At 30.8% G+C, this 23546-nt stretch overlaps 2 protein-coding genes across 3 annotated transcripts; one reads left to right on the plus strand and one right to left on the minus strand.

The window, feature by feature from the left end:
• Positions 1–4452: 4452 nt before the first annotated feature.
• On the plus strand, positions 4453–10241 carry LOC137932505 (soluble calcium-activated nucleotidase 1). Its single transcript, XM_068776152.1, has 4 exons — positions 4453–5200; positions 6488–6697; positions 7746–7979; positions 9057–10241. The coding sequence occupies exons 1-4, from the start codon at positions 4664–4666 to the stop codon at positions 9258–9260; spliced, it is 1185 nt and encodes a 394-aa protein (XP_068632253.1). The 5' UTR covers positions 4453–4663; the 3' UTR covers positions 9261–10241.
• Positions 9410–21826, minus strand: LOC137932506 (mitochondrial glycine transporter-like). Of its 2 annotated transcripts, none has more exons than XM_068776153.1 (6): positions 21513–21826; positions 18193–18326; positions 16845–17102; positions 16186–16361; positions 13443–13612; positions 9410–9767 (listed from the first exon to the last, which is right to left on the minus strand). In XM_068776153.1, exons 1-6 carry the CDS (start codon positions 21594–21596, stop codon positions 9648–9650), a joined length of 942 nt encoding a protein of 313 aa, XP_068632254.1. In that variant the 5' UTR covers positions 21597–21826; the 3' UTR covers positions 9410–9647. The 2 variants fall into 2 exon arrangements, with proteins under 2 accessions (XP_068632254.1, XP_068632255.1); XM_068776154.1 differs by lacking the exon at positions 21513–21826 and adding an exon at positions 18446–18954.
• Between the last annotated feature and the right edge of the window lie 1720 nt (positions 21827–23546).

Consider the following 23546-nt stretch of genomic DNA (forward strand, 5'->3'; position numbering starts at 1 on the left):
ACCCGTACGTATATTTTGATGATCTCAATTTCACGCTGATTTCTATCAAATGAAAGCTTTATTTATTGATGCATTAGTAATTATTCAGATTGATTCTAAGAAAATGAAAATAAAAAGACAAATAGGTACGACAGATGTATGCGCCATTAATTACTTGTGCCTCGGCTTCACAGAGTTCCGATTTAAAGGCGTTGCCACTAGTGTCATCATTTTACTTTAAAATATAAAAACGTATGTTTGTCACTCAGCTATACAGCCTGCGCTGTGTGGGAGACTCCGATATCTCCAAGTTAAAAATCACCCACAGTCCCTCGCGCTGTGATGGATAGCCATTGCTTTGTTAACGCTACACCTGCCCACCACCACCTGACATCACCTAACGCTGCACCTGGTAGTGCATTCACAATTCAAATAATCTTATTTGTATATAACAACTAAGTGATAGCTATGTGTCACCATTTTCTAAACTTAAGTACACTTTACCTACAATTCTAGGCGCAAGGTTTATGCCATCGCAGAAGGTCGCAAAGTTTAGGGGTCACTATATCACCATAGTGTGAACGCCTTGCGCGTCTTATCACTTTCGGATTAAAAAAATATTAATAACCGAATAATAGTAATTGATAACAGGTTTAGTAACAAATGAAAGTTTCTCACATAATTATCTTTAGTTTCGGATTGTTCTTGTTCATAACTCTAGGCTTGCAGTAACCAAGTTCCGTCGGCCATATACCTTTAAAAAAAACATTACAATGAACGTTTATACTCTATGAGATATACAAGTGAAATAACTAAGTGTTGCCACCTGATCACGTATTAAAATCCCGCTACATTTAGAAAGTAATTGAAAACACGAACGTTTCTGATCAACCGAATTGGAACCCATGAACATTTGAAATTATCGCGAGTACACGGACCAATTAGACTATATTTTTTCCTTAAACTTGACAAGAACGTATTTTATTACTTGCTTACTTCACTTCCAGTTCCTGCACTATTATAATACAGCTGAAGATTGTTGTTCAAACATAAGCTGCTTATATTTTCTTAACTAAATGATATTTAGACAGAGAAATTTAGACACGAATATGTTTCAATGACCATCTTCATAGTATATTGGTTAAGTGTAAAAGATTTTACACAGATATCTATATAGATCAATCGCTCTCAATTTATATTCGATGAACCCTAATCAAAAATCAATGATTTCAAAGGTAATAAATAACTTAATGATAATATAGTCAAGATAATCCGTATCAAAATAGGGATTACTATAAATTAAAATTAATTATTGTTTACTATCTGTCCCTGCAGGCTGTACTGTTTTTGTCCTGTTGCATTTAATAGAAAAAATGCATTAAATACACTTTCTAAGTCATAAAATTACACAGGATTAATATAGGTCCAAAAGCTTCAAAAAAATTTTGTTGACAAATAACTTATACATTCACCTTTAAACATTTTACACCTATGAACAATTATCTGGATATAACCTATATATATTGTATCTGCATAAAACTATAAAATGCCATACTTACTTCTGTCTCATATCATATCTGACGTTGTATTGAACGTAATTCGTACTAGCCATATAAAGGAATAAAATAAAAAATCCAATCAGAACTATCGCAAATACAAAGAATTCAATGTACCATAAGGAATTAGTAAACAATCCTTGCATTATTTCGGTCGCTCTATAAAGCGCATAGTTTTAGTAATAGTTTATATTTTTGTGCTGACATATTTGTTTTTAATTTTAATACCTCTAAATAGGTTGCAAGGTACTCTCAATTTTATTACATTAATAACATTATTGTATTTTGAATACAACTTGGAAAATCAAGAAGACAAACCAATTACAATTACCTAATTAGGTAAATATAATATTTCCAACGTATCTCTTTATTAAACTGTTTCCACATTTTTAGATTTTTTTCTATTGAATTAATTAAGATGTGTACATACTGATCATAAAGCCACGTACTTTTTCGATTTATTATAATATAGTTGTCTACTTTTAAGTTATCAAAATGTTAAGCAAAAAAATATTTTTGACGATTTGTTTTATGAATTACCTATCGAATAACACAATTACAAATTCAAATAATTTTATTCGCCAGGTCACAACTTTAATGAACCATCAACGTTTATGAATTATTATGAAAGTGCATAATACATTCAACATTCAGTCAAGCGGATGCCTGACTCTCGCTGAATCGACTGTTAAAAAGATCAGAACAAAAATTGACAGACTACAAGCCGTTCAATTTAATTTTATTTCTAATACATTTTTTGTACAGGATGTCCGTGAGGAGAGCAATAATCACTTTTGAATTTCGTCCGTTAGTGAAAGTTAGCGTGCTATATTCTCTATTTTATTTGTGTAATTAATGTGGGACCGACAACAACTCCTTTGTATAATAATGCAATTAGTGTAATTACAATAAAACAAAATTGTACATATAATATAGCTGTCTGATTTATGTTTTTGTTACATGTGTGAGTACACATTTTTATTGATATAAATTTCACGTATATTTTACAATAAATATCTATAAGATAATTTTTTTTAAGTCATAAAATATTGTTCAGGCTGTTATTATTTTTTTACATGATCATGATGAGTATTGATTTTTATATGGTTCAATAGTTTCTGTGTTGTGCTTGCACGAACACGTACATTTACAATTACACGTACATTTCATGTTTTTAGTTACTGTTAGCCGTATAATCAGTGGCATTTAAACCATAAATATGTAAGAGATAAACTATTTAATCACCGTGGTTCTTTTACATTGTTTCTCTATAAACTCAGTTTTGATTTTCACATAAGATACAACATAGATTGTCATATATTGAATATAATATTTTGTTTATGTGTAATCGTCAAGTATTATATTAGTTCCTTATTTCTTTAAAAATAACATTTAAAATTGTTAGTAAAACATACATCATTTCCAAAAAATATTTATTTGTGTACGTCGAAAAATGCTTGTGAAAAAAGTTTATTAAAATTTGTGACATTTAAAATTTTCATTTGGTTACAATTTAAATAGAACAGATGAAAAGTTGGGATTTTTTTATAATCTGTGCAACGTAAGCTGAAGCAATGAATAATGTTGAATTTTATTGATAGTGGCAACATTTTGTATTATGTTAAAATTTACTGTTCTTTGAGCTCATTCTATCAAAATAAAATCAATCCTGGATGTGGACAGCGCAAAACCGATGGTCGTCGATCTTCGGTGGAGGCCTTGTAGTGGGCATCTATTGGCTGAAAAAAAGAATCAAATCATATGAAAATTTGATAAAAAATAATGTACAAAAATATTAAAATTGGTATTATTAAGATATTCTACATCAGTGTTATACGGTAGCACATATTAAAATGCAATTGAGTGAATATTTCTCCAATAAAAATTTTAGGTTTAATTTCGGCGTACATATCTACTTGACTTTTATACTTCTATTATGTCATTTTTAAATTATTTCACTAAGTGTTTTATATCTACACTATTGTAAAACTAACTTTTTAATGTTCTTATTTCTTAATATGGTCTTTTAACTTAAACCGAATTGAATTTGAATATTATATGTCTGATTAAAGTCCTAAAAAATTTGCTAGCCATGGATTATCTGTGCATTATAAGCGCAGACAATAAAATCCAATGGTATGAGTAAATTAAACTAATTTAGTCAGAAACATAATATATAACATAATTAGCTCACAAAATGTTTTACGAAATTACTTAATAATTTTCTATTAAATTATCATCTCCTTTATTATAGTATTAACGGAAAAGTAATGTTCCATGGATTAAAACGTGTAATATACGATGAATCGTAAATTACAAAGGTAAAATATTATTATTGTACCCATCACTAGTTAAACAATATTTTAATTAGGTGCTCATTTTCTTAAACGAAAAATACTTAAATAATATATTTTTTTTAAAGTTATTAGATTTTGTTAAAATAATTTGTGTGTATTCTTATATTATTCTTTAAGGTGTGTTAATTCGTTAATAAAATGTTTATCGCGTTATACTTTGAGACACACCAAGATTTTTAAATTTACCGCCTTTTGCCACTATCAACTGTCATTATATAGACTATAAAAATTTTAAGTATTATATTATTGTTCTTATGTCGATTTTGCAAAAAGTAATTTATTGTATAAAATCTTTTAAATTTTAATTTGTTTATACCAAAATAAAGTATTTTTTGTTTTAACCATCTATTCAATTGACTAGTTCTCATAAAATATAAAAGACGTGATACATTTTATGTTATATAATTATACGGTAAATATTTTTTTAAGAATTATGAAAATATAACTCAGTATTTAATTAAACTTATCGTCTTCTAAAGAAACTTAATTTCCTTCCTTGCTTGTGGTGTAGATATAACAAAAAAAATTAAGTACCATGTGTCAAGTCATTTATCGTCAGACGTCAGTTCCTTTAAAGAATTCTTAGTGACTTAAAGATTATTTCCAAAATGTTTCATATCAATGGTTCGCACACCGGATTTGACTCAAAACAAATGACTCTTATCAGTCAAAATTCATCAGTACATGTTTCATCTACTAGTTGTTGTTAGTCTCTTAGTTTCGCGACATTTGAGTGAAATATAACAATAATGAATTAAGATACTTTACGTTATGTATGACTATTACGAATTAGAGGATCGTAAAATGAAAGGTACCCTTCGTGACTGGCGGAAGGCCCTCCGTACACCTGCCACGTACAGGGTTGGTAATGCAGTAAGAATACAACCTCAATTCGTCTTTCTTGTTGGACTAGTCGGATTATTTTTATTAATTTTATTTTACTACAATTGGTGGACTAGCAGCCAAATCCACACCACACATAAGTGGACAAACGTCGCGAGAACTTACAATGCAACTTATCCATTTACTCCACCAATGAAATCTGGTGATACTATAACTTACAGAATAGCGATAGTCGCTGATTTAGACACTAACTCTAGAAGTAAATCTAAAGAGTACACATATAATAGTTATTTTAAAAAAGGACTTTTAATTTATGACACTGTGAAACAATCTGTTTCTGTAAAATGGGACACACAGACAACTCTGCTCTCATCTACATTTTCTCACAAGGGTAGAGGGATGGAACTTTCTGAACTCATAATATATGATGGGAGATTACTTACTTTTGATGACCGATCAGGGATGGTGAGTTATATTTTTATAGAATTAGCATAAACATAAATATATACTAAAGTTATCCTGTTAGAAGCATTTATTTTATTAGCTATTGCTTATGTGTGTCAAGCCATCCACCTTAATTTGATAGAAACTAGGAACAGATTCATTTCACCTATAATGACATCCTTCAACAAAAAACTACAAAGATCCCAAATGCTACCTAATCTGAGAATAGCTCACAACTGACTGATGGTTTGTTTTGTTTATAAAAACTGCATAGAATAGAATAAAAATGACTCAATGAATTCTATGAAATTATACCCACTAAAAGAACTTGCAAAATTGGTGAGGGATTTTTAATGTTATTGCTTAGTTTTGTAAATTAACTTTCATATGAAATTTAGGTTGTAGCATAGGGTTAGAATTACAATTATGGGTGTAAAATACATAAGAACGAAGTGAAGTAATTTAAATATTTTATTCAACTTATAAAAGCAAAAGATATTTCCTAAAGTATGCATAGTTTTTCATCTAAACTTTGAGATGAAGACTGAATTATTAAGCATGCAAATAACATGTTATAAGTTTGATATAGCCAAGCTCATGTCAATCTAATAAAACAATGGAAGAATAAAGACTGAACAAGTAAAGACTTTTTTTAAATGCCAATAATAGAATAGTAAGCAGGATTAAACACAATACCAATTTCTTAACACCTATCATCATAATCAAATCGGAACCGATGTAACACATGTTAGAAAGCATACCTAGTGTTATTAAATCTCTAATGTCAACACATAGTTTAATAAAATTATCAGCCTCACAATAACATTTATTATATTTGTCACCTACACACAAGGTCATATATTGCCTATATATACTTCTAGCAAAATTTACCTAATAACTGTATAACCGAGAAGATGAATAAATGTCATGGACAAGCTTTAAAGGCTCTTCCTCTTGTCCATGGCATGTTTCCTATGTGCGAGTTTGTATAAGGCATGACAAAGTTACCCACCAATACAACAGCCAAGTACCTCCAGCTGTAATTTTTCTGCACTAAACTACAGATGCTTATCATGAATTATAAAAAGATACAGATTATCCTTAGTATACTATGCATATACAAATTTAATAAAGAAGATAAAAATTAAAGAAGGCTTGAGGGGCAGGCAAGGTAAAGGCAAGACAACTGTAACCGCACGTGGCGAATTGACAGTGAATTTTCATGATGAAAATACATATGTGTACAAGATCAACTCATAAAATCAACTTCTCTCCTAATATCAACTAATCTAGAGTTGTTAATTCCAGGTGTTTGAAATTGTCAACAACAAAATGGTACCCTGGGTTATATTGTCTGATGGAAATGGACATGTAGAAAAAGGCTTCAAGTCGGAGTGGGCAACAGTCAAAGATGACATTCTATATGTTGGTTCAATGGGCAAAGAATGGACAACTGCTAGTGGTGAATTTCAAAGCTATGATCCAATGTGGGTAAAAGCTATCAACATAAATGGGGAGGTATTATATATTTGAATACTTTGTTAGTTTTATTGTTAACACATTGTTAGTATGAAAATACCACAAATTTGATAAAAATATTTATCTAACACTAGGAAAGGAAAAATTCTGATATTTTTTTTTTCAAATATAGTTTTGAAGTTTGAAAAATAATATATGTGTCAGGTGTTTGTGTGTTTTATGAATAAATTAATGTACTACTACTTCCATCTAATAGCCATACTTGATTTAAATGTCTAAATCAGTGTTTCCCAATGTCAGGCCCACGCCCCACATGGAGGTAATTTGAATCTTAAGTGGAGCAATTCAAAATAAAAAAAAACTTGTTGTTACATAGAAGGGCGTAAGAATTTAAGTAGAAAGGCGGGGCATTACAAAGAAAAGATTAGGAACCAAGGAAGGTGGTCTACATCAATATATCTACGTCATTTTGAGTATGATGATACTAAACTATCTCTGCCACTTATTCTTCTATTTCCAATTGATCATTCATAATTATTATTTTAGCCATAGGATGTTGACTCCTGGGCGGAAATCTCCTTAAATTTCTAACAGGCCGTCATCTAATATTCTTGAAAGTTGCCTATCTTTATAGAAAATTGTATGTTCTTACAAGCCTATGAAAAAATGCCTTGAATGATAAAACAATGTACTTTTTTAATTATTATAACTATATATAACTTTCTGTCTTGTGTACTATTAAATTACCCTTTTTAAGTACAATATTAAATAATTTCAAAACAATAGATAAAATGTACAGTAAAGATTATTGGACAAACAAATAATAAAGTATATAATTGATTCGATTCAGTACAAATTTCATTACATACTTTTATTTGCTTTCGCATGCATGTGTAGATTTGTTTAACTTGATCCAATGTCTAAAGTTGTTGGACAGCTACAGTATGATATTTTATACCAAGTTTACCAAAATTTTATAAAATTCAATATGACCTTCAATGTATTTAAATATGTAATATCTTTAAGATTTTTATTAAAACAAAATAGCAACTTTAACAAAATAATTATTCTTATCATTACATTTTAGGTACAACATTTAAGTTGGGTTAACGAGTACAAGGCTGTAAGAAGTTCAATTGGAATAAGTTGGCCAGGTTATATGATACATGAGTCAGCCGTATGGTCATCCATAGTACAGAAGTGGCATTTTTTGCCTAGACGGTGTAGTCATGAACCATATAATGAGACAAAAGATGAAGTTAAGGGTTGCAATTATTTAATAACTGCAGACAGCAATTTTAAGAACATTGACGCTGTACAGGTAATACATATTTTTTATACAAATCAAGACTTTCTGCTGTGATAACTGTAATTGTGTGTTTATTATAACATAATAGTAATATTATGTAATAAAAAATTGTGTCCACCTATTATTTAGCAACATATTTATGAATGATCATTTTCAAGCTAATTTTAACTAATTTCGTCCACCACTTCATCTTCCAGCGCTAACGGTTTCTGAAGTAGTAGTAATGATATTAGCCAGGCAACAGCAACCAACACTGTCGAGGTTTAAGCCTCTCAGTTGCCTTTGACTCTGAGTGCTAAACAAGTATTATTGACGACTGACAATTCAAGTCGAGGTGCACTCCTGGGAGCCCTTGAGCCTAGTCACTCTCCGGAGTGTCCACTTAAGCGATCTAAGACATCGGCGACCTCCCAATCTGTTGAAATTGTAATAACGGCCCAAGTCTAAGGAGCCATTGAACTTTGCTACCTTTTTTTTACAATTGCTTATCTAACATCATACAATAATAAGTAAGAAAAATTATCTTTCCAATTGTCACAGTGCTTGTTTTTTTTTTTTAATATAACTATTGCGTTCTAAAGAAATACAAATGCTTTAACTAATGATAATCAAAGATTGTATTGTATTAAAAAATCTCGGAATAAGAATGGGAGAGTCTAGTGGTTAACTGTACATGCTAGTAAGAGTGGGACCACATACTGGAACCTACATGAATTATGATATTTCTCCATTAGTAACTCATAGACGTTTCCAACAATTCTTAGCAAGAACTACTTTAAGGATTTACTTAAAGTTGTTGTAGATTGTCTCCTATAAGTTCAATTTTTTTTTCTATAGTATCACTGAAACAAAATTATACATTCTTGTCTATAATTCATGTAGCATAGGCTGTTCATTTCTATGTTTTATTCATTTAATAAAGTTTAGATAAAGGCTAGCATGATTATGACCAGGGATGTGTACAACTACTATAGTCAATCAATCATTTAATTTTGTACTATCTTATTCAAAATCAATGTAAACTTATATATTAAGCTTTGCTGTTTCCATGCCTATCTGATATAAATAAATAATTTGTTGATATTTTAGGTTACAAAACTGCAGCCGAAGCATGGTTTCTCTTCATTCAAGTTTATTCCTGGTTCAAAAGACGAAGCAATAGTAGCTTTAAAAACTACAGAGTTTGAGGGAAAGACGGCAACATACATTACTGCATTTAAAGTTGACGGAACTGTATTAATGCCGGATACATTTATAGAAAATTTGAAATATGAAGGTGTAGAATTTATATGATATTGGATTTATTAGACAAATTTTATTAATTTTACTTATGTAAATATGTATAAAGTTTTGTTACTAAGCAATTTCAGTCAATTAAAAAGCGTATTTTTTTCTATTCTTTATTTTAGTTAACAAAATTATAACAATATAACATAGTTTGGAACTCATATTGATAAACATCTTATAAAAAATAGCAACTCAACCTATTGGCTAATGACTAAATGTAATGCATATATATATATATCCAGAATAATTAAATTCTAAAACAATAAACCTTTTTCACACTTATTACATATGTGTATGAAACGCAAATTCCTTATAAGGAATATGATCTTCTTCATACATGTTAAGCTCAGTATTACCCCATAATGCTCATTAACAATGAGTTTGGCTGTGACGTCATTTTAAGCCAATAGATCGAGTTATCTCTTCAAATACCGTCCAAGCCATAGCTGCCATGAGAGTTCTGCGTAACATTCTTGGTACGGCACCTTTAAAATATCCTTTAACGCCATATGTCTGTAAAAAAACAATATTTGGAGTGAGAACAAAATATGATAATTCAACTTGTTGTTAAAAAAAATAATGATCACAGAATACCATTAAATTACATCACTCGTTAGGTTGGGACGCAAATCATAATATTTCCATGATTGAAAATTATTAACAAAGTTGCAACAAAACATGGCGCATTTCATACATTTTTACTGTACGGAACATGTATTTGTTTTGAGGTGGATACAGAAGAAGTAAGACTTGAATTTTTCATTATTAATTGTGTATTTTCCACATATTAAATTTCACTATTTAATAAATAAAGAATCCAGAGCATATAATGTTATTTCCTATCCTTTTCAAAACATAATTTTTCCAAACGGTTTAGAACAAATTGTGATGTTTTCATCAGAAATTGTCAGATTTTTTTTAACTGTACAAAAGCAATGTTTTGGAGCTTTTGTGAAAATTTAGAATCATGGAATTATCGTATTTTATTGTTACTACCCATGTGTATAAAAAAAAAAGTTTAATTATAAAATCATTTATTAAAATCTGTTCTTTATTTAATAAACTTGTGATCAATTATTTAACTAATTTTTTTTGCCTTTTTTAATCATGAAAAATAAATACCATGAATGTTGTTAATTTGATTGAGTTTTTTTTTTCTAACCCTTAAAATGTGATCTTGCGATTAAGAACAATAAACTGTGATATTAATTCATAAACTTTGTCCCTTGGATTATCTAAATTTAATATCTAAAATTGAAGATACACTTAATATTTTTCGAACAAAGGAATATTTCATTATTTCTCTTGGGTGTCGTTTACTGCTAGACATGACTTCCACATAAATTTCCAACATGACCATTTGGAAGCGACTGGCATATAGTGACTTACGACCATAACACGGTCGTCTGTCCACTTTTTAGGTAAACGTTTCCGTGATCTCCACTCCTAAAACTTAAAGCTCTAGCGGCTATCTGTAAGTTCTTTAATAATGCGAGTAATTTTTTCAACATTTAAAATTTTTTGCGAGTCGCAATTGAACACGCAGAAGAATATTTTTTTTTTACAAAAACCATATGAAATTATTTAAAAAAAAGTAAAAAATATGTGTATTAATTAGATATAATGGCACACGTATATGACAGCACTCCTAATAATACTTAAGATGCCGTTTAGTTAGTTATGATCAGTGTTTAAATTTCGCTTGTTTTATAGTGGAATAATAATATTATTCACACCAGTAATTTGTTTCGACTTTCCAGGCGCTGGCATAGGTAATATATATATAAATATTAAAATAATTCGATGAACAATCGGAGCCAAAAGCAACCGTTCAAAGAGCCGCATGTGATGTGAAATCGCCACTATGGCCGGACTTACACTGCTGTTTTATTTTATTTTAGAAATATTTTTACAGCTTAAACATTAATGAGTAGTTACTGCAAAAGAATAAATTTGTTGGCATCTAGTATACATGCAGATATTCTCAATACATTGTAATGATTGACAAGCGGATCAGTCGAAGTTTTAATATTCGAACTATTCTGACAAGAAATATGTTAGTATTTTGTAACCCGTGCCTGTCAAAGTTCGCAGAGCGATAACATTATTGTTGGCCGACTCACAGTTTTGTTCAAACGAACGATAAACTCTACCAGTTGGGTCTTAATGTGCCCGACAGTTGAATAATTAGCGATTAATTGTTAAAAAAAAATACGTATTTACATGACCCTCGCACCACACGCGGGTAACGTGTGATTTAAATGCGCAGCATTGTTCGCTTTGTTATAATTAACTATTTATACAAGTGATATATAATTACCCTCAAACTATACATAAACGAGTGACCCTCTTATATTAAATATGTAGTAAAACTAAAGAATCTTTTGGTACCTAAATTGTATCAAGGATACAATTCATCATCATATCACCTGTATTGCGTTGCTCGCATCCAGGTACTTCACACTACCTTAACTATATCGTCAGACCACCTTGTGTGGAGCTTAACCCAGACGCCTGTCACTAGCTCCGTCATGGTCGTAAATCAAAAATTTTTCGTGTGGAATATTTGATTTTTATTACAATTAAATAGATCAAAAGAAAAATTAAATCAATCAGAAGCGAAATCGCGGAAGAAGGTTCACTAGATGAGAAGGCATAATTAAAAGCAGATCTAAACTAGAGAAGAATCTCACAAATTAATAGGCAAAGGAAAACGTTAGATAACGCCTAAGACCAAAGGATGATCATGGTTAGACATATTTTTATATCAAGTTATTATCATGAACAAATAAATATAATGTAGAAGCCCTATAATAATAATAATTATAAAAATAACAACACACCGAAAAAGCAATCTTCAGATTGACCATGTATATACAATATTTAATGTAATTTCGTACTATTCAATCTATAAGAATATTAAATGTTGCCACAACTATAGGCAAACATGGTATGCGCTAAAATAAGAATGTTTCGCATTACAAACATACGTTATTATATAATAATAAGAAACATTTTAATATAAATATATATTGTTTAGGTATCTACGATTGGCTTATAAAAGCACCGTATGTTGCAAAGCTGTCCATTTTAATGACGACTCTATATATGAAACCCGTTTTAAATTTTTAATTTTGTCGCTTAATTACATGCTATCTTTAACTACTATGATAAATAGTCTGAATATAAAGTTCGATTTGATCCAGATAAGATCTGTCAGTGCAATTAATTTTAAATGGGTATTCTGAAACAAATTGAGTTGTATGACCAGCTATGTTAAATGTATTATTAAACACTTAATCCTTGAACCTTCACGTTTTAACATGTTTTTTAATATAAAGTACGAGGCCACGTTATGAGCAAATGAAAAGGACTCTATAAAGACGTTAGTTGCTCAAATGAATGAATGAATGAATGACTAAAGATACGCGTTACTTTAAGATGAACGCATGTATCAAGTGAAAGCCATCAAGGAAATGCCCTTAAATTACTTAGAAATAAAATACCGATGATCATAGCTGCTTTGCCAATAATTGATGAGTCAGAAGAATACTTTTTGCCGTCTATCCGTTATTTTTTTATTATTATATAATTGTAAATGTCATAAGATAAATGTCAAAACGACAAATTTGACATAAAGTAGAATGAAAATTTTATGATGAAATACGGTATTTAAATATAGTCATTCATTCTTGGCCTCAATGGTGGCTCGGAAACGAGTCATTGAGAGGATAATACTTGCGATTTCTTTAATAAATCGAATCACGAATTAAGTTATATGTAGACGAACAAAAGTAACTAACAGCCCAGCGGATTGGCAAGATGAGGTAGCAATCGAAGGCCACATAGCGCGCGAAATAGATTGCTGCTGGGACCTTAAAGTTTTAGAGAGAAGACCATGGTCCGGAAGTGAAGGTTTCACATGGTGAACAGACCTTTAAAATGTCGTCGGTTCTATGTGGAAGACCTATGTCTAGCAATTGATGTCCTACGGCTTAAATTATGATGATAGTTTCTCTATAATGGTATCCTTAAAAAATACGAGGATTCCAAATGCGCTCTGACGTGTGAAGAGTCAACTCGTCTTTTTTATGATAAACTAAAATCTTGATACATTAGTATAGTATAGTTTTCGACTTGTTTTGGTTCTTTGGGATATTGATTATGAGATGACTATTTAAATCTCACCTGTTGAACGTACACCGCCGCGCTGAAAGCGTTCGGAAACTTTTCCGGGTAGAGTTGCATCTTCGTTTTAAGAACATCGGCCGGATTTGTCGCCAAGGAGGCGGCAATGCCAGCCACAATTCCACACGAGAAGTGGATTACACTGGCCGCGCTTGGTGATTGAAGCAATTCTGTTAATAAAAAGATACTTATATTCTTCTTGTTTTATCAGAGATCAGATTAACGTACGTATAAATTAATTTTCGCTAAGAAAAGAACTGCGATAATCCCTTACAGCTTCATTAATTCATGCTAATAGATATATAAATAAAAATATAAGGTTTGCCTCACTGCGCAATGTAAATGATGATTGTTTATTGATGTATAAAGGAATTGAAGGGGTGAATATGTAGAATTTGCTGTAAATTAATATAATGTATGATTTAATATATTAATAATAATATGGTACATCCTATCCAAAGACGGAGTAAGAAATATTGTTTTCAAAATTCGAACCGCTACTTATTAAAATTAATTAATTGTCCCTGCAGACTTTATACTTAAAAATAACTGGCTTATCGGGAATAAAATAAAAAAATAATGTAACATATTTAAGAGTAAATACTCCATATAGGGTTATTTAAAATAGAGTAAAAGATGACAAATGAACTAAACATGGCCTTTAAAACTTTCACGCTTATAACCTATCACATAATTAAAAACGGCAATAATATAAGGAAACATTATATTATTTATATTTATTGATTATCAATGTTTATGTTATGTATCGATTCTTATATCGTATTATATAAACCACACGATAACATTACGCTGATGAGTAACCATATTGTAAGATTTCGTAAAAAGGGTCGACCGATACAATTCATAACACGTAATAGATTATTTAATATCAGGAAATATTTAGCGTAGATTAAAAAGAGTATCCAGTTTATAGTTACAAATCAAATTGTCGAAACAAACTTCCGCAACCGTTTTTTTAAACCGTATATTAATAATGAAAGAAGTATTTTTTCTTTCGAATATCATTTCCTAAGCACCTTCGAATAATACGTCAAATACATATTTTATACCCAGTGTTATTTTCTCCATATAGTATTGTCTGGTTCGGAATGTTGATTTTAACAAGAAAAACCTGGCAAAAAAACTCAATAGCTACTCTTTTGACACCGATTTTCCATTTTTTTTCCTTTTATAAATTATATTTGCCTATATCCTAATATAATAAAGTGATATGTTAGTCAATTAATATTTTTTATTGTACACTTAATAGTAAAGAAAAATGTACAATGGACGGTCTTATCACACGGGGTAAAATCTTCTGTACAACTTTAGTATGGAAACAGTAGAAGTATAAATAACGGTGTAGTGAACGTGTACTTATAAACAAAATATACATGTCCAAACATGCACACATATACAGCACATATACTTATAATAAATACGGTAAAAACATTAAACTGACTTGGATCGCACTTGCCTCAGAAAGAATCAAGAAACAGAGAAAGAAAGAAAAAGAATTAAAAGATTTGTAATCATACAGACCAATGTCTAGCAAATATTTCTTAACCATTAAAAATAGGTAGTGACTTTCATAAGTCATCATTGATCTCTATATCTACTATGTCGAAAGATGATGATGATGATGATATCTTAACAGTGTTATAATTTCTAATAATCACGCGAAAATCATCGATATGCTAATCTCAAGCATTTTTCTCTCCAATATAATCTTTAATACATGCTTCGTAGATTAAACTTTAAAAAATTCATTGTCATTTTGTTTAATAAATTACAATGCTTTAAAAATATCGAAAAGTAGACGACAATTAGAATGATTAATTTTTTTTTGTAATTCATATAAATGGAATCTTAATAACGAATGGCTGTAGTCGTTCTTTCAGCCCATAGACGCCCACTGCAAGGCATTGACCTCCCCCAAAGATATCTATGGGGGATATACCATCGCCACACATGGCAGGCGGGTTAATGATCACAATGTGGCATTTTGATACGCAGAGGACGCTGCTGCCCATCCGTGGGAAACTTGTTTGCCAGCAGCGGCAACACTATAATATTTAATGCACAAAGTATGAATCGATAAAGTCTCCGTCCTCTGCTGGGCTACCGTAAAGTAATTATAACCAATAATAAAGAATAACAAAAAAATACTTAATACAAGGCACGATATTAAAAATTTTATAGAACATCTACAAATTAATATCCGTTTATGATGCAAAATTTTGCATAATAATTTTCCAATTACCGCGGTCATTACCTATGCATGATATTTTTTATTTTTTTAATCATTCCATACATTGCCGTTGGTTTATAGGAAAAAGAAAACAATAATATAATACTTACTACAAAATCTTTGTCTTCTTAGCATATTAAGAGAACTATTATAGTTTGTTACCAAAACCGCAAAACCTTGTCGTAAGGAATCGAGTAAGGTAAGGGCTAAGAAGAAATTATTGGCATGGCACTTTCAAATAGAAAAAATTAATATGTTAACATATGTCATGATAACATATGTTAACATATGTATATATAAAGGCTATGACTCATAGCGATCACTTTACAGCGTGATTGGAAATTTGTGTGAAGCTTTAATGATTTCTGAAACTATTGATTTATCGAATTAAGTGTACCATGTTTCATTCATTCAACATTCAATGTTTCATTCATTAAACTTTTTGAAGCTTTTACACCGATAACCGTTCACAATGTTTGTGGAATAACTTACCTTTAGGTACTGCTTGTTTTGTTTGTGTGTAGAACATGAGATATAGGCCAGAGAATGGTGCGTCCCTTGCCAGAGTCGGTCCCAGGCCGCAAATTAGTCCACGAACGCCCTCAGCCTTGTAAATATCCCTTAAGGCCCCGCTTAAACTGTTGTACTTGTATACACCTGATTCGTATCTACGAGTAATGCAATATTTTGTAAGAAAACTTTTAAGCAATTAAAAAAAAATCATATCGTGTCGTTATATAACATAGAAATAATTAAAATTTTTTTTTGCGAACAATTATTTCGTTTTAAAAATTAGTTTAGCATGTGGAATCCTAGTCATAATCTAATTATATTTAAAAGCATGGGAAAGAACAAAACTAGGAAATCTTTTATTTTCCTGTATGTTTTAGGTTCACAAGGTGGATATAGGACCTTTTTGGTCTCCCCACTGAGTGGCAGTGGGCAAATCACAAAACGCGCAGAATGTAACGCGACTCAATGTAAAACGTCCAGACCGGCAAACTCAATGTAAAACGTCTAGACAAAGTTATAAGAGACGAAGCTGATAAGTTTCTAGAGAGACGCTGAATGTGAAATCTATAGGAGAGGCTTATGTTTAGACGTAGACATTGTACAGCAGAAATAATGGTGATAATAATTACAAATCGTACCTGGTCTTAATAACAGTGATGGGAATTAAGGTAACTCCACTCATAGTCCTGGCCAGGACTCCTAGTGACACCGCTTCTATGGGCCCGAGGTTCTCTTTTCCTAGCTTTGACTTCAGCCAATGTAGTGATGAGAAATATAGGCCTACTCCTGGTACACAGCGGGCGATCGAGGGCACCATACCACGCCATAGTCCCGCGATATGTTCTTGACGGACTATGTTGGCAAAGATCGCTATCATACCAGGCTGGATTCTGTTGCTGGGGTAACAATAAAACTTAATTACTTACAATATACATGTATAAAGTGATTTGCTAACAATTAGTATAGGAGACACTTCATCCAAATATAATACGGCAAAGAAAAGCATTTTAAAATTCGGATTATTCGTTCCTGTACTTTCTTTTGCTAGAAGTTATTGGCCTTTCCAATAGAAAAAAAATGATGTAACATATTTCAGAGTATATTAGGTAATTGGAAATGGGTGTAAAATGTTTAAATATTTTTGCTAATAACATCGATACATTTACCCCATCAAAGCTTTATATTGTAACCAATCACCCTGTATACCTTATTCATAACAAAAGCGAATTCGAAACAAAAACATCCCAATAAATATAACTGAGTTTGATAGTATTTTAAAATCTCTAACAGTGATTTGTTTTAAAACTAAGAAATCACAAATGACAAAACATACAAAATCAAGTCGCCATAAGATGACGATTTTGCATTTAGTAGTCCCGAGCATATGATGTAAGTAACAGAAGGAAAACAACAATAGAGCTGCCGAAACTGTTGTTTCGCGTCTTAAGAAACGCGGTGAGGTAGGTTCCAAAAAAAAAGAAAATGAGCATTGCTTCCACAATCGTTGAGAGCGGACTTTAGGCGCGGTACAGCGGTCTCGGTAGCACTAAACTTAATCATTTAAGGTTCAACGATAGATGACGCCTTTTACAAGAAAAGGAAACCTTACACTTAATGGGAAGTGGTATGAATTATAAATACATTGTAATACTGCCCTAAAGTTTTTTTTAACCTGACATGCAATGCTGTCCTAATGGCATTTGTAGATTTCACTGGTACGTGGGGGCAAGGCGCGGGGCAAAAGGGTTAAACCCATATCGAGTTCTTCATCGAATTCAAATTGCTCCCCTGTGGAGCGTGGGCCCCAGTTTGGGAAACACTTATCTACTACCAAATAACTTTATTGCAAAGATGTGTGTGAAAATAGACACTTTTTTAAATTAAATTAATCAGAACAAGACTACAACAAAGACTTACGATAATAATAGTACATGGCAATACAAAGTTGTTCATAATTAAACGGAATTGATAAACAAGAGCACTCACTTGACGGTCGCCGCAACAACATGCTGACTTGAATTTTGCAATCTCGTCTTAACCAAGTCCAAAGGTTGAAACAGTATAGTACTGAATGTTCCTGAAAACGAACCCGCAAGGAACGCCTTGAAGACAGGATGGTACTGAAACAATGTAATAGTCATACAGATTTATTATATACAATTATTTTAATATTTCGACTGATAAACTTTGAACTAAAGTTACACATGACAACACACAGTGTATTTAAATTAAAACTTACATTTGCAACTATATCCATTTTGTTACTTCCTTTGCTACTAGGTTTTCGAATAAACGTCAGGTAATATCTTTTGGATAGACACCGAATTTGTAATATTCGAAATGATACAACCAATGACAAAGGTATGACTTTGTTTGAAATAATTTAAACAAAGAATTTAAATCGTATCCGAGTAGTCCGAATAATAGATTGGGTTTACGCGGTATTTTAAAGAAATTGTCATTTTTTGAAGGAGCTCGCTCGAAAAGTAATGCATGTATGCTGATGCCAGTGAGAATTTTAAAAAAAACCTGACACCACTGTAACACTGAGACTGTTCTGTCTTTATTCTACACTCACAAATTATTTAGCAAGGGGAAAGAAAATTATTGTAATTATCAAATTTAGCCATTAGGAAAAGGCAAGAAATGTAAATGCTAAATTAGATTCAGGATATAGTTTAAAAAATTGAAGTCTAAAATAACGAGAAGTACACAGATAGGCGACAGAACACGAACTGGCCACTATAGTTCAAACCGAGCGATATCGTTAGATAATATATAGCAGCCACTATCAGTCTACGGGTGAGTCGGGTCTAAGGTCATGCTCAACAAACCCAGCTGATAAATGCTATCTGTGCGTGTGCTAACTAGGGGGTAATGAATATTAAGTCTAGACTCACAGAGCATAATAAGCCCGTATACCAATTACAAGCACAATTTTTTTTTTAGATTTAACCCTAACATAAAAGAGCAAAATTCTGCTTAACGTAAGAATCATTGTGAAAATATATATGCTTGAATATATATATATATAATATTTAAGCATACATATTTATTAATACTTGAATAGTCTGTAAACAACATGACTGTGACTTCTCTATAATTTGTTCTGTGGTCGCAAATGACAGGTTCAAAATGTCATTGACAGTTGATTATATCAACACATTGGGTATAAGTACGGAAAATAATTATATTAAAAGCTACATTTGATATAAATACTACACATGTTTGAAAATAAATGAAATACATATTTAATGGACGTCAATGGTCTGATGATTACGAACGATATCCTTATCTAATAATGAACGCTAATTTATTTATTATCATAGCATGATGCAAATTCACTCTCAGATTGATGTTAGTATACGCACGTAAATAGGCAAACATAAAATGACGTATATTGCAAACAAATTATTCTAATTGCGTCTTTAATTACGCTTAACAAATAAATTCTTTTTTTTACACAAAGCAATTTAGATTCTTATCAAAACGCAGGACAAGCTATTCCAATTGTTAATTATAAAATTGCCGAATTCTCGCTGGGACAGAAGCAACAAATTTATAGTATTCTAGGTCGTAAAAAAAGAAATTACTTATTAAACATACTCTTTTTCTGAAATAAACAAATAAATGTGATAAGGTTTATCACAACTAGAGCATGTGCAGTAAAACTGTGCATGATATTTTTTCCAATTTTTTTCTTTAATATAGAAACTGATGGAGCGGATGAAGATTAACTTTTATGTATGTACCACTTTAGGTTTCTGGTAGACAATTTCTTAAGTCTGCCCTTACACAAAATGTAAAAATAATAAATACATGAATAAGCTAAATTTCCACATTTGCCTCTTTGTTCTAAGTTTCCAAGTTCAAAGCTTTAAAAGTTCTTAGCAGTATCAAATATAATTAAAAATATTGAGTACTTGAAAAAATTAAGTAGTATGTCCAGTAGTTCACCAAGCGATGGTATTCTCTAATTTAAACACAATTTGTACTTAAACATTATGTAAAAGATATTCACATTCCACATCAGAATTTAATAAATACTACACTAGCCTCATATAAACTAGTTGTTCACCTAATATACTAATGAAATAAAAATAGGATTGCTATTAGCTTTGTGAACATTTTTCTTAAATTGGGTCGAATAGCTTTATGTAATTTAGTAACAGATTTTTACAGTGTTTGTTTTTTGTTAAATACAGCTATGTTTAAAGTTACTTTTCTATTCATGTTATTTGTATCTTCATCATTTTTGGTTAAAAAATATACCAGTTTCATTATCATGTCAGTTGTATTACATTTAACATTATATTAATTAAAATTATGGAATCAAAGGTAAAATAATATGCCAACATATCTTGATATGAATGACACACATAACAAGCGTGATAATTTTAAAAATTTATTCATCTTACACATGTGGCTAAATTTTCAGTTAATTAAACAAAGATAAGACTAAAATGACTATGCAAAATAACAAACACTATGAATGATTAATCCGTTTATTAAAAAGTGGTTTGAAATTAAAATAAAAATTAAACACTTCCAGAATTATCATTCATTATTTTAAAATGTTTTTAAAAATATACATTTCAATATTTAGTATTAAGCTTGTATAATATTAATAATCTTTTGCTGGTTGAAAGTAAGCAATGAATTTAAGAAAAGAGGTGATTTTTTGTCTTTGAAAAATGCTGGTTGGAGAGTGCTGCAGTCACAAACATCATTGCAGTAACTAATTGATAGTTCCTTAAAAAGTCATCTCTTTCAGATCATTGTACTATTTATTTTACTAGACTAGACAGAGGTAAATGCTGTTAAAGCAAAATTCAACAAAATGAACCATATCCATTTATCCATTTTTGATGAAAAAATAATTCATAAAAATAAATACAAAAGCACAAAACAGCATTTTGGTGTAAAATTAGTGTAAAAGGTGTAAATTTAGTGTAAAATATTAGTAAAAACATATTTATGTAACATATTAACTAAAGTGCTTTTGAAATATTTGGTAGCAAGTATAAAATATGTTGTTAATTTATTGAATTAACATACCTGGCAATAAGCTTCCATTTTATAAATTGACAATAGATCTGTTATTACATATGAAGAATTGTTTAAAAGAACAATACTTACTGAGTCTTATTTATACTTTAGTAAACATTGATGACACATTGGAGACAGTTGCAGGATCTTTGCTCTGATAACTGAGGACGCACGACACTGAGGAGTCGACCTATAGAGATAAGGTCAGAAAAGAGGTTGTTATCGAAAACAACTCTGCAGGGGGCTAACATACTTACATTATCTTTCGAGTCGGTCAAGTCAACTGGCGCAGTTGTATCAATTGCCCAGCCATTCGAAAAAGCCGTCGATGACTGCAACATCACTTTAACCTAATTATATTGTTTTTGTTCTACATTATAATTTTTATTTTGTCTTAAAAACAAGTCAAGGTGACTATTATTAAAGTGTTTCGTGTTATACTAAAAATTATCCGTTTAACTTGGATTAAAAATAATTAATAACATTTTCATTTTTAAAACAAATGACTTTTAATGCGTAATATATGTTATGAAATAAAATGTCAATATTATTTCACATTAACGACCCCACTGACAGTTTCCAATGGCTGTCAGTTTTCACCTGCCACATTTGATAACAATTCACAAAGTTTGCTGCGTTCGATATTTTGGTAATGCGTTTTATACGTAATTTATTGAGAAATTAATTTCGGAACTGCACTTTGTATTTATAATATTAAGCAAAGTTACCGAGAAGTCATGTATAATTTTAATGATATTTATTAAAATAAGTGTTTTGACTATCTAACTATAACAATTTTAGGTGTTTGTCGTTACAAATATAAGATTAATCTTTGAAAATATTCAACAAAAATGTACTTAATTCCATTTTTTTTATTTAAAAACATATTACCTAAGTACATTATGCTTATATAATTGATAAATAAAGGAAGTATAATAAAAAAACACTGTGTCTTTTTAGTTTTACCAAGGCCTATTAGATTTTTTCGTATAGAATTACATTCTAGAACACTATCAACAGTTTGTTATTTTGAACAAAATGCATAATTATTTAGTATAGAGTAATTCGCATTGGTTATCGGCAACTTTAATATTAAGCAATTATAATCATTTTCAGACCGCATCCGAGAAAGAATATAATATTGACAAGTTCTTGTGATTAAAGAAAATTTCCAGATAACAACCATTTAGTCCAAAATTAACAATGCGCAATCTCTATTATAAAAATTGTTATAACAGACACACGCCTATCTCTGACGAGGTAAAAGCATTTGGCAAACCTCAGCATAACAAACTTACATTCAAGTCAAAACTTATTAGTACTTAGCAGACTTTTTCTTTTTGGGTTTCACGTCAGGAATATTAACACATTGGTATTTATGGTATACATGACCAGTATAACATATACTCTACATTATTTACATTCGAAATACGAAATTAAAGTTGAAGAGCTATTCACAGACGGTATTCGCTTTAATATATCGATTATGATTACTCAACGCCATAGATTAACGAACCGCAGCTAACGCGTAAAAAGTTCCGTAAAAAGAGTGAAGGACTTTTTATTAAACTTCGCATTTAACTCCATTTTTATTATTAATATAATAGTTCCCTGAGTCGATCGTGTACGCTCCATGAAGTTCATGCCAAATCCATGAAGCATATAAGCGACATCATATATGGTTATAATACTAAACTTGATTTTAAAATGGCGTAATAGGAGTAATTATAGCGAAATATAGTTTAAATATAGATTGCTCTGTTATGTGCTCTTCATAGCTTCCAAATTATCAATTTGGTCTTAAATGCTAAGAAACTAAATGAGTTGACACTTCCTAATCAAAAGTCAAATTTGACTTTAAAAAGTCAAACTTACTTTTTAATAATGAAATGTTAGGATCTTGGAAGCAATAAAATCCAATAAAAATCGTCAGCCAATCACATGTCGACAAGTTTTGTAGCGCGCTCTGTTTATTTCTAGGGAGTACCCCTTTTTGACGCGTCGTTGACGATGACGTAATTTAGCTCCTAAAACTCAATAATTTTCTTAAACATAACCTAAGATAAAAAGTACCCGAGGGGCCCATCTCTCAACAAACGAAAACACTCGCCATCTTTGCAATTAAAAAAGTAAGATAATTTTCGGCCCTTTGGGTGTCTTGATATCGGAATACTAAGCGGGCGTTATCGACACACATCGTGACAACCCAAGCCGAAGTTTCAAAAAGCTTTTGTTTCAAAAAGTTTGCAAAAGCCCTTTGTGCCACAATGACGCACTAAAACACTGTAGAG

The sequence above is a fragment of the Battus philenor genome, unplaced genomic scaffold (genome assembly GCF_028537555.1).
Source record: "Battus philenor isolate CCGP_79_NKW_IND1 unplaced genomic scaffold, ilBatPhil1.0.hap1 SCAF_9, whole genome shotgun sequence".
NCBI lineage: Eukaryota > Metazoa > Arthropoda > Insecta > Lepidoptera > Papilionidae > Battus > Battus philenor.